Source organism: Puntigrus tetrazona, chromosome 9 (assembly GCF_018831695.1).
Source record: "Puntigrus tetrazona isolate hp1 chromosome 9, ASM1883169v1, whole genome shotgun sequence".
Classification (NCBI taxonomy): Eukaryota; Metazoa; Chordata; class Actinopteri; order Cypriniformes; family Cyprinidae; genus Puntigrus; species Puntigrus tetrazona.
This window is the reverse complement of record NC_056707.1, coordinates 18,157,595-18,172,526: the sequence shown is the minus strand read 5'-3', so window position 1 is coordinate 18,172,526 and position 14,932 is coordinate 18,157,595. Positions and strand designations below refer to the sequence as shown.

General features: G+C 37.2%; 1 protein-coding gene across 3 annotated transcripts in view; it reads right to left on the bottom strand.

The window, feature by feature from the left end:
• The window catches only part of gli2a (GLI family zinc finger 2a), a 65,673-nt gene that overhangs the window by 6,699 nt on the left and 44,042 nt on the right, over positions 1-14,932 (bottom strand). For all 3 annotated transcript variants that reach the window (XM_043249399.1, XM_043249401.1, XM_043249402.1), the window contains 5 exons: positions 12,240-12,416; positions 4,533-4,734; positions 4,220-4,415; positions 2,552-2,662; positions 616-744 (listed from right to left, as the gene is read on the bottom strand). In XM_043249399.1, coding sequence (XP_043105334.1) covers positions 616-744; positions 2,552-2,662; positions 4,220-4,415; positions 4,533-4,734; positions 12,240-12,416 — 815 coding nt within the window. The remainder of the gene's footprint in view (positions 1-615; positions 745-2,551; positions 2,663-4,219; positions 4,416-4,532; positions 4,735-12,239; positions 12,417-14,932) is intronic.

The following is a 14,932-nucleotide window of genomic DNA, read 5'->3' as shown; positions in this document are numbered from 1 at the left end:
TGGCATGACGACGGATTTACTGCATGGCCTCAGGGAAGGTAAAAGGTCAGAGGGTGCACAGAGACGGGAGCCATACGTATGAGAGTATATGTGCTCAAGTGAACACGTTCGGCACCTCTGCGGGTATCAACATGCTCATTAACCCTACACGTGTCAGTGACAGGAAAGGATCAGTTACAAGTCTGGCTAAAGCTCACGATGAGAAACTTGTCCAACATGTGCAGTGTTTCTAATTATTTACAGTTGTTTCTGCTTTAAAAAGGCAGGGAAGCTGTTTGTAATTGGTATTCGTTTTAGTCACATTGACTGTTTCAAGACAAAAGCTGTTCTAAAACCTAGTGAGTCGCCTCAGTAGGCATATATATATATATATATATAAACTGCTCCACAGTGTCAAGGTTTTTACAGCATCGGAGACTTTCAAAAACAAAAATCGCCAGACCTTTGAATGATAGTGCATGTAGAGACATCACTGAGGTTTTATATCAATTATAAATGTTATCTATATTGGGAGGAGACAGCAATGTCAGCTCACTTAGTTTTGGTTAATGGAAATTATCATTGCTTAAAGTCAGGAGACATTTTATAACAAAGGAGAAGCAAAAAGTGACTAACATGAACTAGCTGGTCCTGGGTATCATACTCTTTGGAGCATCCTTCCCAGTGGCAGTTGGTCTCATACACGGCCTCAGGCTCTTGCTTGCATTCATCCTTGTCAAGTTCCTCTCGCAACTCCATGTGATCCTGTAAAGGATAAAGTACTGGTTGAATTTATCTGCATATCTTATGTCATACACATCAGTCAAAAAAATTATTGTATTGCTCAGTAGTTGCTTTTTAGCTTATTTAACTTATTTAGTGATAATAAAAGGAGTTAAATATAACTGATATATAAAATCATACTGAGATCTCTGACTTTGCCTGATATATAGTTGTTTGACACACTAGAAGAGAAACACTAATCCCACTGTGGTTCAGTGAAAAATTTAGCCATTAAAAAAAATAGATCTCATTAGTGTTTTATATTTCTTATGGGAGCTGATCCTAGTCTTGAGTTATTGAGAATCAGATGGGAACTATTGTTGGCGGTCAGGTCAATTTTCCAGCACAATACTGCAACCCTCATTTCTCTTAAGGTCTGGGAATGTTAAGAATGCTTTTGAGCTTTAATGAACTTAAAATTGAAACGGTTGAAAACCTCTCTAATGTGGCAAGAGAACGGAATGCTTCACGGCCACATCTAATGTCACCTCCCACAGGCTAATTTGTGTGATATCCAGTCAAAGTCAAGGGTATGTTTACCCACGAGCAATGTGTTGTTAAGAGCACTAAAGCAACAACTGATAATGGTTTCTTTGAAACCATTCAGAGTTTGGTTTCTATCATTCCAAGTGTGGAACATCAACCTCAAATATGTAGGGTTTTGAAAGAGGTCCATGCTGACTACAGCATATTTACCCCACTACTGTAAGCGCATTAATTCCCATCTGCCCCAATCACACTCTGCACCTCTCCTCACGTATCATAGCAACCAGTGTTGGGGTAAGTTAGTCAAAAAACAGTAATCCACTACAAATTATTACATACTTTTTTAAAATTGTAATTTGATTGCATTACTGATTACTGCAAAGGTAATCAGGATGGCTAATTACTGCACTTTCAATTATTTTCAAGTTATCACTACAAAGAGAAACTCAGTTCTTTCATTAATTTAATACTGACAGACAAAAATACATATTTATTATTTGAATACACTCCCAATATCAACCAACCTTTTTTGTTTGTTTTGTTAAAGAAAATAAATAAGGAGCTCTTTCTGCATTCTCATTCTCCGTTATTATCTCCCTGAAATGATTTGAATTTATTAAACGAATTAAGTCGTATTGGAAATAAATATTCTTTGAAATAATCATTGTGAAACCAATTCAAGGTACAGTCTTTCGCATTTTAGCTCATCTATAATATAATCGTGCCCATGCACATCATAAAATAATCATCCACTCAAAAGCAGGCTTGAGAAGAGCAAACACATACATGTCCACAACAATCCATAAAAAGATTTAGCTATTTAAGTATTATTTATATACTATTTCAGCATTTACTAATATTTTGACTTTATTATATTTTAATGTGTTATTACTATTATTGTTGTTTTATTAATATTTCTATTTAGCTTTAATTTATTTTAAATTAATTTTAGCAATTTTAATCCTAATTTTATTACTTATTTATTTTGGTTCATGCCAATTAAATTTTAAGTTCCTTTTTAATTTGTTTATTTATTAATTTAAATGCTTATTATTATTTGTTCATTAAAGCTGATCTAATTTTTGTTCATTTTCAGTTAACAAATTGAACAATAACAAAACTGTTTAGAAATGCAATCAATGATTTATTGAAAGAAAACTGACTCGAATAATGTGTTCATGGAGATTCTCAGCGAACAACAACTTAAACTATAGCAACCGTATGGCTTCATGAGTTGAGTCCATTTTAAGGCTTAAAACCCTTAATGTGACCTTAAAGCGACAGCAGATAAGATTCTGCAAACCTGAGAACCAGGTGAGATGGGGTGGGGTCCATCTGCTTCAGTCTTCACCTTTGACCTCTTGAAGATCATAGGGTTGACCGTGCTGCTGACAGCTGGGTCTCCACCAGCATTCTGCAAGAGAACAAGGGAAGAGACATTGGAGCCACCATGTCGACGGTTTGGCTGCTGGCATGAGCGCTGATTTCACGCCTACAAAAGGCACCATGCTCCAGATGCCATATTTCACAAAGCAACCCGCCACAGAGACTAAACAGTTTAGACTGCACTATGAGCATCTGTCAGATGGAAATATGAAAAGGAAGAAATTATTACGCCCAGAGAGCAGCTACAGACTTTGATCCTCAGATGGATTCATAATTCAACAGACAGTCTCTCTGAACACGCAGGCTCAGCATTGAAGTGGTGCCTTTCCTCCCAACCACTACAGTATGGCAGAGGCCCATGTTTTCTATAACTCAATAACCCTGACATGGTTTGCTCAAAAGTGTGGGAAATGTGTTGCTCATAACTACAGTGCGTGTATGTGTTTTGGAGATCAGCAATAAAGCCGGAATGAAAACTGAATTGGCGAGTGTCTGGACTGACTGAGAGTAGGTCAGAGGAAGTTTATATTCTGGATGGCCACATTGTTTACATGGGAGTGACAGCAGCTCTTGGTCTATGAGCGTTGCGCAGACTACTATAGAAGTGAAGCTGGGGAAAAACGGGATGAATGAAAAGATCAGTTGAGATTAGCATTCATTTTTAGGTTTGTTTATGTTGGTTCGTGCTGTTGGAGCACTATAGCCACGCTATTCATCTTTGCCACCATTTAACACTTATGCTTTAAAAAAAACAATAACAGTTCAAATCTTTAGAAAATGACAACATAAATATATATTTTTTTGGCAATTAGTGGTTATTCGTCATAACACGAAAATAATCAGTGAAGAATTAGGCAGAATTATTATTTATTCATGCATACTTGAACATTACATAATACTGTTCAAATATATGTTTCAGTCAAAACAGTAATATTGTGAAAATATAACTTTTCTATGTTAATATATTTTAAAATGCTCATGATATTTTGGTGCTCATGAAATATAAATTATTCAGATTGTTATTATTATTAATAACAATTACTATTGCCAATGTTGAAAACATCTGTGCTGCTTAATATCGTTGTGAAGCAATATGCATGTTCAATTTCTTTGCATGATTACTGCCATTTTTAATCTATTTAATATCCCCTTGATAAATAAATAAAATATTCATTTCTTTAAAAAAAACTAACTTATATTGTAATATATTCTTATATGCTGAATTGGTGCACAAGAAACTTAATTATTATGATAACCATTATTTATAAGATTATTAACAATGTTAAAAACGGTTGTGCTGCTTTATATCGTTGTGAACCAACATGTATGTTCCATCTTGTAATCGATTCAATGCATCCTTGCTAAATTAAAAATATTAATTTCCTAAAAAAAAAAAAAAAACCCCCTCAACATATATATATATATATATATATATATATATATATATATATATATATATATATATATATATATATATATATATATATATATACAATTTCCAGATTTCTTAATATCTTAGGAACCTTACATACCTAGATAGACGTAAAGAAGCAGGTACAGAAACTATAATTCTCAGTAAAATCACCTGGCTGGACTCTGTGTTTGTGTCGGTGCTGTTATTGTTGGTCAGAGCAGCTGCCACCAGCGTCTGCCTGGTGCTGAGGGACGGAGAAGGCTGCAGGAGAGGGGGAGTGTGTCCAAACGCATTCAGACCTCTCTGTTGGGACAGCAGCTGGTGGTATGCCACCGGTGTGATAGGATGTGGGAACGTAAAGGAGGGGCTGAGATGTGAAAAAGGAAAAAGGAAAAAAAAAGTCACATTTTGTGTTAGCTCAAGCAGTGGGCAATCTGCTAAAACATTTACAAGAAAAATCAACACAGATGGGAGATTCCTGTACCTGATGGCCCCGACGGAGAGGTGGCCGTAAGAGCTGCTGGCAGCCGAGCTGGAGCGGGAGTTATTGATGTAGGCCACCAGGGAGTTGGGCGAGGTGCGGATCATGGTCTGCAGGTCGATGCTGGCATCCGAGACTGGAGAGATGGACAGCGCTCGCTTCCTGCTCACCCTCGGCGTCAGTCTGGGACTGGGGAAACGGGACACTGCAGAGAAAAGACACTTTTTTCACTTTCACCTTAAAGAGCTCTGTGTGGGACATTCAATTCTCTTTATCTCCGGCATCACTAGTATGCTGGCCCGCATACAAATCGCTATGAATAATTTATCAGGTTATCGTACCAATCTCACCAAATGGGTTGTTCAGCAGAATGCCAAACAGATACTGTTTAACAACGTTGATCTGAAAGTAAAATAAGGCAAATAAGCAAGCAAATAAAGTGTGAAATGCTGAATGTTTATTATAAACCCAAGAACAACAATAATGTTTCTTGGTCACCAAGGCTGCATATATATATATATATATATATATATATATATATATATATATATATATATATATATATATATATATATATATATATATATTATATTATATTATTTAATAAATCTACATCTCAATCTACATTCACAGAGTAATACTGCCCTTAAAATACCACACTATGATTTTGGAACTAAAATTCTTGACTATCCCTTTAAAGGTAAATATTCAACTTTCGATATTCAACTGGATATAATCTGGAGAACTGAACTTATGCTGTTTCCATGTACATGTGCCCTGTGCTGTAGTAAACAGGTGCTGTGCATTAGGCCTGGTGTAAGAGGACAGAGAACAGCAGTCGGGCAAGGAGGCTTTTTGCCCTCCAGGGGGGCATCAGCAAAGGTGCTACAACAGGAAACATGTAATGGGTCCATTAAACTACACACAAACACAAGCACCTCACAAAAAACCCTCCACTGACATTTCAAACAGACGCCTGTCAAACTCTCACAAATCTACAACCTCCAACCAGTTAATTACTCCTCCTGCCATTCTTTAAGCAATCTTTTTGATGTACCCTGCAAACAGCAATAGGTTGTTACACTAAATATATATATATATATATATATATATATATATATATATATATATATATATATATATATATATATAAAAAGTGACATTTTGACATTTGATCCAAATGCCTGTATGCACATTCGGCGCTTCTTTTCAAGGTGAAATGAGCAATTTCTACACTGCCCTGCAAACAAATAATGACTGGCTATGTTCAAAACAGCATGTTACAATACTACTTTTATTTCTGTGTGTATGAAGTTTATTTGTAAAATCAGATACTTCGTTTTCATTGTGCGTTCCAATTGATCTCAATCAAACTGCAGTTGGGTTATTTTGATTAGATTAAAAAAATAACAAAAAAATACAGTTACTAACACAATAGAAATATAATTTTTGAAGTTACCCGTTTTGCAAATAAACTGTTCATATATATTACAAACTCTTACTGTTTAAGTATATAGGCTATTAGGGCTACTATACAGCATACAAATGTCTTGTTTTTGTGAGATATTTAAAACATCAACTACATTTGTCAAAATGAGCATGAAAAATATACAACACAGTTTACTTTGTGAAATACTGCATTACATGATGCAATGCACTTGACATGCATAGGTGACTGATGCATTAATATAATACAATAACATTCATCTCTTACTCTTGCTTATAGGTGTTTCTGCATTAATAAACTGTGAGGAGAAAGTATTTTATTTATTTTAGTTTTATGTAACTTTTTATTGACCCCACAGAATAAAAAAAAAAACATAAAAAGGTAAAACTGTTTTAGGAAGTTTACATCTTGCAATTTAAAGCTTCTGTCTCCCACTTTTGTTTTTTATGTTTTATTTCAGCCACATAATAAAAAAAATATTTCATTTAGTGTTTTTAAGAACACGAGGAAGGCTTTGGTTGGAGAGGAGCAGCAATAGTTTGCATGCCTGGGGTCAGACAGCAAACCACAGGATGACAGAAGACGAGTGATGTGAACTTTGGTTTTCGCTGAGTATTAAAAAAAACACGGACAGTAAACCTCTCAATTGAGTTCTACGTAAAAATCTAAACATATGTACCTAAAGTAACAACCTTAAGAGATCTCGTTCAAGAACGTGCAGAGCGACTGCCACGTTGATGGGACGGCGTGTGGCAGCACTTAGCAGGCCGCTGCCCACAGACTGAAGAGAACAGCAGGGGGTAGCAGCGTCTGGCCTGCCCTCGGCTGCCGAGTCCCACACACTCTGCAATGGTCTGTTTTTACAGGCGGTGTCTCTAATTTAGGGGTGCACAGGTTCCTGGGAGAGCGCTAAACCAGATGTGCAGTGCTGTGAGGTGGTGGTGGCAGAGGCTGGCTCGGGCAGTCCTGTCGACCCTGTGGGATGGGGAATCGTGGGTAGGAGGAGGTGCTTCTGATTGAGGATCTGGCCTGATATATGGCTTTATAATTACAGGCGTTTACAAAAGGGGTAATTATATTAGGCATCTGCTCTGATGTTTTTATTGGGATGCCAGAAAAATTTATTTGGAAGGTGTTATATTCTTGTGTTCCTTCTCTTCCCTTCGGGGATCGCTAAAAGGTCTATTGTGCAAATAATAAAGCGCAACTAATCATAATAAATGTAAAAAATCTAAATAAAAAAATAGTGTAGAAAAAATATATGATGCAATAATTAAATTATGCAATAAACTACAGTTCAACAGGGGTTGGAAAAAAAAAAAAATTCTCCAATGCTCATCAGGGATTAGTTAAATAGTAATATTGTAAAATATGATTACAGTTTAAAATGACTTTTTTATGTAAATATATATTTTTTAAATGTTGTTTATTGCTGTGATGGCAAATCTAAATTTTCAGCAGCCATCACAGCAATATCAGTTTAATGTGATCTTTCAGAAATCATTTAATATACTGATTTAGTGCTCAAGAAACTTTTATTATATATAATTTAAAACAGTTAATATTAAGCAACTTAAATTCATAAAGTTCAAAAGAACAACATTACTTCAAAAAGAAATAAAAAGAAAATAGCATGCATATATAGTTTAAGAACGCACTGAAATATAAAGTAAAAAATAAAGCTAAAAATAAGAGTATATATAAATTTCTTTTATATATATATATATATATATATATATATATATATATATATATATTTTTTTTTTTTTTTTTTTTTTTTTTAAATGTATATTATATCAAGCGCACTTCAAGCAACAGGCAATCACAATGAGAGAGAAACAGCAGAGTGTTACGTTAGTATCTGCTGTGCTGTGTATGTGTGAGTATGTTGGCCTGAGCTGCAGTGGTGACAAGACTCCCTCCCTTTACACCAAAAAAAACCTCCGCTCCCAAACAGTCCTGCCTGTAGTCGGACAGCAGACGTTTGCTTTGGCAGCAGCTATTATCACGGGACCTTAAACAGTTCCCCGCTGGCTATGCCACACAAATGAGTTCAGCATTTGTTTTCCTCCTCTTTCCATTCATAATCTTAAAGCATTCCTGCGTAAGCAACTCAATTAGAAGCTGCAGACCTCTTCACTTCAACACAGAGAGAAGAAGCAGAGCTGAATTGAAACGGAGGTCTGTTCAACTTATTATCCTGCTGTTTTGGGTATCAGGCAGAGAGTCTGGCTGTGAGCCGGAGGCTGTGGTGATTTATTTATTCACGTGTTCATCCATCCAGAGGGCGTAAGGCCAGCATTTCCCTTCTCACCCATTGAGGAGCATCGAGTGAGACTTCTCATAACATTGCATGCGCAATAGATTCACTTAAAATACACAAAGAGGGCCTGAGGAACGTGCCCATTGAGTAAAATCCCGTCTGGGTGTGATGGGGAAATGCGGCTGTGTTGTTTTTAGTGGCGACTGCGCTTTCAACCGGCGTGTCGCCCTGTCAGGCGGAGACCATAATTAACATGTTAAGTGCACGGCATTGGCATGCACATGCACTTGGCACAGCAATGGAGCGTTTCAGCAAGACGTGCACTCATAGGCGACGCCGACTCCTTTCATTGTTTGCTGCTATTTGTTATTTTGGGGCCTGTTCGGGCAAATGCACTTGGCGTTCACATCGCTGCCAGGAGGAGCAGTGATCCGCAAGAGTGAGCTACATGTATTCAAAGCTTTTGGGGTTTAAATTCAAGACGGGGTGATGATCCATCATTCTTATGTCTTAAGAGTTTACTCTTTCCTTTATAGTCATGGATGACTGATGTGGGGTTACGTGCTAAGCATATTTAATGACGAGAGATTTGTTTTAATTACTGCTATCAGCACCAAAGTAGCATGTGAGCTACTGCATGAGTGAAAAATATCAGCATTCAACCTCTATATATCTATATCTATCTATCTATCTATCTATATATATGAAAATGGTTTAATAGAAAAAAAAACAGATAACCAGTTTTTAAATATTTTCTATTTTTTTTTTTTATTATTATTGTACATTCCAATTAATCTCAAATAGCATTTGGGTTATTTTGATTAAGTTAACTAACACAATTAAATCACACACACGCGCACACACACACACACACATACATAATTACACATATATTATGAAGTCTCTCTTTTGAAAAGTTTGTTTTATGAAATGCTATATGAAATGTTGGTAACACGTTAACTATTAACCATGACTTTTCCCTCAATAAATTCTTAATTCGCTGCTTATTAATAGTTAGTAAGATGTTGTTAATTTTAGGTATTGGGTAGGATTAGGGATGTAGAATAAATTCATGTAGAATAATCCATTAATATGTGCTCAATTAGGACTAATAAATGACTAATATTCTACTAATATGCATGCTAATTAGCAACTTACAGGTTTATCTGTAAAATAAAGTGTTACTGAAATGTCAAAACGTTTATTTTGTCATAAGCTGAAGTCTGTAACAACCTATTGAATGTCGCATGACTCCAGTTAACGTCTCGGTTTGACCCAGTAGTGCATGTAAAAATGCTGAACGTCCAAATAAATTTACGGCACTGCACATGTTGGCTCCTATGACAAGCCGGACAGATTTTCCATGTGCACATTTTTCTTTTTTTTTCTTTTTCACAACAACGATCACCATTTACAGGAAAACCTGAACCTTCTCTCTCCAAGTCAGCTAATGGGCAAATGGGAATCATGAAGGGGAAAAACAAGAGGGCCACTTTGTGCACGCTGAACACTGACTCTTGTGGTGGGTCTGCTGAATTTATTAGAACATAAATTGATTTTTAAATACGCATACGAATTTTATCGCCACCCCATTCCAAGACAAACGCTAAACCCTGCAATGCATATTTATCAGGGCTTCGCTCTACTGAAGGGCTTGCTTTATGCCACCACACCATGAGCTGACACCGGCCATCAATGAAAGCCCTGTGTCTGTGGGTTGGTGTGGAGAGCTGTGAACACCTGAGTGCCCAGAGTGAGACCACATCAAGCCTGGCGGAGGAGAAGGCCAAAGACTCGAGCCTGGAAGGAGAAAGCCCTGCGCTGTTGAGCTCACAAGCCTCACTACACAAACTGTGGGCAGTCAGCTCCGCGGCGGCCAGCGTTAGCGGTCAGAGATGCAGGAACTCTCATGACCGACTCATTACGGTCATAAAAACGCAGAGGTTCGTGTTTGATTAGTGATTGGAAGTAATTGGGACACGCGATTCGAGAGGGCGCGTGGGTATGCGGCACTAAGAGTTACTGTGGGTGGCTGGACTGGATCAAAGCAAGAGTGCGTGCCAGCTTGATTATTTACAATCGCAAGTTTCCTGAGCAGACACCCTACACTGACTTCCCCTTCATCCTCTCTCACAGTGTTTCCCATTCACAACACTGTATTTCTCCTCCAAACTTTGGATGAGAGCCGAAAACCTGCTTGGCACCGCAAGACCTACAACCTGCTCGCCCTGGTTTACCCCTATAGATTACGCAACGACATGCAATAGCGACCCTCTGGGCATCTTTTAACAAAGCCACATTATTAAGCCAGGCATAATCGGGACCTTACAAGATCAAGAGCATACACCCGTCCATTACATGACTAATTGGATCGCATTACAAAGAAGCAGGAGGGGGTACATAGCTGCCATAACACATCTTTGAAAACAAAAAGCAGAGATGAAAGACCTGGCATTACAGCCACGGCATAAAAAAAGAAAAGAAAAGTCTTCCTCTAAACATGTATTTCCCTTTTAAGGTGAGGTTTGAGGGAAGTCGAATGTTACTTATAATAACGCGTCACACCTGCAGGCCGATCTGAATTAGAGGCCCTAACAGAAACGCCTCATAAATTGTTGAGATGGCTCATGTTTACAGCCGCTTTCCACGTGAGTCACGTTTTATACACCGGTGAAGATGGGAACAGCTTTTTGATGAGAAAAGCTCGTATCTACTGATTGTTTTTTGCAAAGCGTAGCAAATTTGTTTGCTACTTGTACTGCCCAGTTATTTTCGATAATTAAAAACTCAATAATTTTTTTTTAAAAAACATTGGATTATGTAAATCATAACAAAATCGAATATTAGTGCTCCAGTGTTCCAGGTAGTTTAAACTACTAAACTAACTAAAATTATTGTAAAAACCAAAAGTATATTAAAAATGAATGAAAATACGAACACAAATGATAATAGTATATCGACTGTACTAAAATAACACTGTTACTGGCTGTGTCTACTGCGTGCATCTTGTGGAAGAATACTGGAGCTCTCCGTTTATGTCTACGATGAATCAAGAAGCTAAATAGTCTGAATAGAAACACTTACCGTAGTGATTCAGGACAAGTCAAAAAACACGGTTTGGAAAATGGATTTGTGATGTGCAAATTATGCAAATTTTGTCAATTTTGAGAAAAAAAAAAATACAGACTGCAGCTTTATTTTTTTATTTTATATTTTTTAGTCACTAAACAGAACTCCAAAAAAATGTAATTACTTCCAAACAGGTTTTCCATACACCCCCTCTTTGCCTTGAAAACAGGTAGCCCTGCTCAGAACACTACTGGATGAGCTAGAAGTTGACATGTTGGTCCACTCTAACCATCAGAGCAATATTTTGAAATCACCACAAAGCCACAGTGTTTACACTCTTTTAGAAGCAGGGGTCCAAATTCAAAAACTGAGCCCTATGGGAGCTCTGTTGGCTCACTGGCTCACAGAATTAAACTTTCACAAGCATTTTTTGTTAGCAAAGCAAAATAGCAGTAATAATGTATATTTTATTTTATTTTAATATTACTTAGAATATCATTCAAAACATATCTTTCATTGCATGCTGCCATATGAAGAAGTCAGTATTACATCTGATTTAAAACCAGAGAAATACAAAAATATGTTGAAGCGATTCTGGCTAATTCAGTTTTATTGTTGGTGTTGGTGCATTCTGAAAGTACGTCTTGCTTTCTCATAGACAGCCTAGCATAAATTTAGGGTTATATTAGTTTCTGCTTCTGACTAGGCTACAAACTGACACAAACTTATCCCCTCAGTGGCTAATATAGATTTTATTTGACATTACTGTCACAAATTTATATCTTGTCATAGGCCCTGGCTTACTTACTATAGCTGTCTCTTTAAATATTGGTCAGGAGAATGCATTTCAACACGTAAACAAAAAAATCTCACACATTTGACCTTTAAGGTGACATTACGGATGTAGTGTATTGGTCGGTGTGTAACTCACTGTCCACTGGGCTCATGTAGTCAGGGAGATGAGCAGCTGCGGCCGCCGTCGGCATGAGCAGGTCTCCATAAGGGCTGCGGTGACTGGTGATGAGGTGATAGTACTCTGAAGGGTTGGCCCCTGGCGGGGGAGGGGGCAGGCCGAACAAGCTCCTCTCCTTCAGGTGTTCATGGGTCACTGCTCAGACAGAGAAGAGCAGAGTTTAGTATTTCAGGATTCATACACACATCTGGGTAGTGGAGAGTGAAGCTAGATTTATTGTCCCCTGTGCAATGTTTTATCACACGGTCATATACAGCTATACAGCTGCTAATGCTTGAGAGATGTACAGCACAGTACATGAGAAAACTGATAGACATTTTCTTATTCGGTTTCTAGCATCAAAAATGGCAAATACCTTAAAAATATCTATTTAAATTGGCTAATGATTAGCCATGAGTTATCAAATGAAGCATCTTGTGAACCAAGTTGTGCGAGTTGCTACCTTCAAATAGCAAATGTTATTATGAATGCTGTGTAATGTATAAATCTTAAATATTAATGCTAAAATTAATATCACTTCCTTTTCATTTATTTTTCTAAATCATTTATATAAAATAATAAGCAACGTCTGTACAAATACAGTAACAGACAGAAAAGAAACACATTCTGAATTATTATTATAATTTTAAATAATTATATTCTATATATAATATATAATTCTGTATATATCAATTCTGTACCTCAAAAAACAGATGCTCAAAAACAGGCTTGCTTATTTTTTTTGTGAAAACTGTGATTTTTCAGGATTCTTCAATGAAGAGAACAATTAAATAAAGAGCATTTATTTAAACTAGAAATCTTTAGTACAAATTCTAAGAAATTGATCAACGTTTTTTTGACACTGCTGAAAAAAAAAGTCTAGTTCATTGCACTTGAAGTTTGTTTACAAGTAAAAAGTACTCTCTCCTTGCCTAAACGTGGGTAAATTTGTTAACACCAGCACCTAGTAAACCTCAGACTAAAGGTGTCAAAAGCAATACACGCAAAGCATATATTTATTTTTCTTTCAGCCTAGGTCAGATAACCATTAGTGCCTCCTATGTCATTTCCGTAACACTCGCCTACGACGAAGAAATAACTGCATTTCACGTCCTTGCTGCTTAAGTTATGGGACACTCAGGATTGAGGGGGGGGGTTCCACCTCATTCTTGCCTGCTTGGCCATTCATACCATAACAGCTCTATCAGGAACAATTAGGCCCTAGCGAGGTTAAAAAAGAACAGGCGTGTGTTTGTGCTGGATTCATGGCAGAACAAGGCCGTTTATTTTCTCCACGCTCGCCGGATCGTATAACTGCGTCCCTAGAGGGGCTCAAAATCGAAGTGAGGAGGGGTGCGGCAGAGGCCCGGAGCTGAAAAAGCCCTGAGGCGGTGGACCGATGAAGGCAGATCAGCAGTCAGAACACTGCTCTGGGGCAGGGGACATCTCCGCCGATCTTCATCAGTTTTCTTATGGACCTTCTGTTAAAGATTAGAACATGATTGACTTCTGCACTGAACTGAAGCTCTGTCACGAAATTAGCTGACTCTATATTCCAAAAGGAAAAACTAATTTTAACTCAGAATAGTGAGGAATTGTATGCAAATCATTGAACTACCGGTAATCACTTGTGTGCCTTTTATATGAGACCTTGGTAAACTGCTGGGAACGAGGTGTATATGAAACGGTTGGAAATAGACTTTTTAGTTGTTATTTAGGCTAACTTATGCTCAACTCCTTCCATTATCTTTACCGCCATCTAATCACCAACACAATCTATTCCACATTGCTTATTTAAGTGTGAAAGCAGAGCCATTACTGCCAAGACTTTGTGCTTGGCGACTTATCTCTCGTCCAAACCTGTTATAGTAACAAGACTGAAAGGACCAGGCTTTTGGCAAGGTAGATAATGTTCAGCAAATTGTTTTCTTTCTGACTAGCATCTATTTACATATTCAGGCCTACATAAATAAGAACAGGTCTACAGTAATGTTTTTTAGCATGCCTGATGTCTAAATCCTTGACACGTTAAAGGAGATAAACAATGTGAGAGAGCTTCTGTTGGGTTTCAGTTTGTGGAGGAGTGGAACCATTAGCTTGCTTTCTTCGCTGACCAATGTTTTTATTCCTTCTCCCAGACATACCCCCACAAACATAAAACCCATTTTCAGCCATTATAATGGGCGATACAAAAGTGCTCTCGGATTTCTACTGGCATCTAACAGCATGGAGGTAGCATCACAAAAAAAAAAAATGTTTTTAGTAAACCATAGAAATACCTTGGCTGTCCCGGATGTTATAATTCTCTCACCCTCATGCCATTCAAAACCCGGGACTTTCTTTTTTTCTTTCAAGCATAAAATAAGATGCTAGATAGAATGTTCACTCCAGAAAACGAAACCGAATGGTTTCTAGGGGCTGTCAAGAACCCAAAACATCAAAGTATTGTAAAAGTGCTTCACTTCTGTCTTTCCTCACAATAAGATTACAGCACATAAGTCATGACAGATTCATTTTATGGTGCTTTTAGTCATTTTTAAAACATCTGTTTTTGTGTTTCTTAAAAAAAAAAAAAAAAAATCACATAGGTTTAGAAAGACATGAAATGCAAATGAGTGGTTTGGGATTGGTAAGATATTAAAATGTTTTTGAAATGAGGAACAAGGCTACAT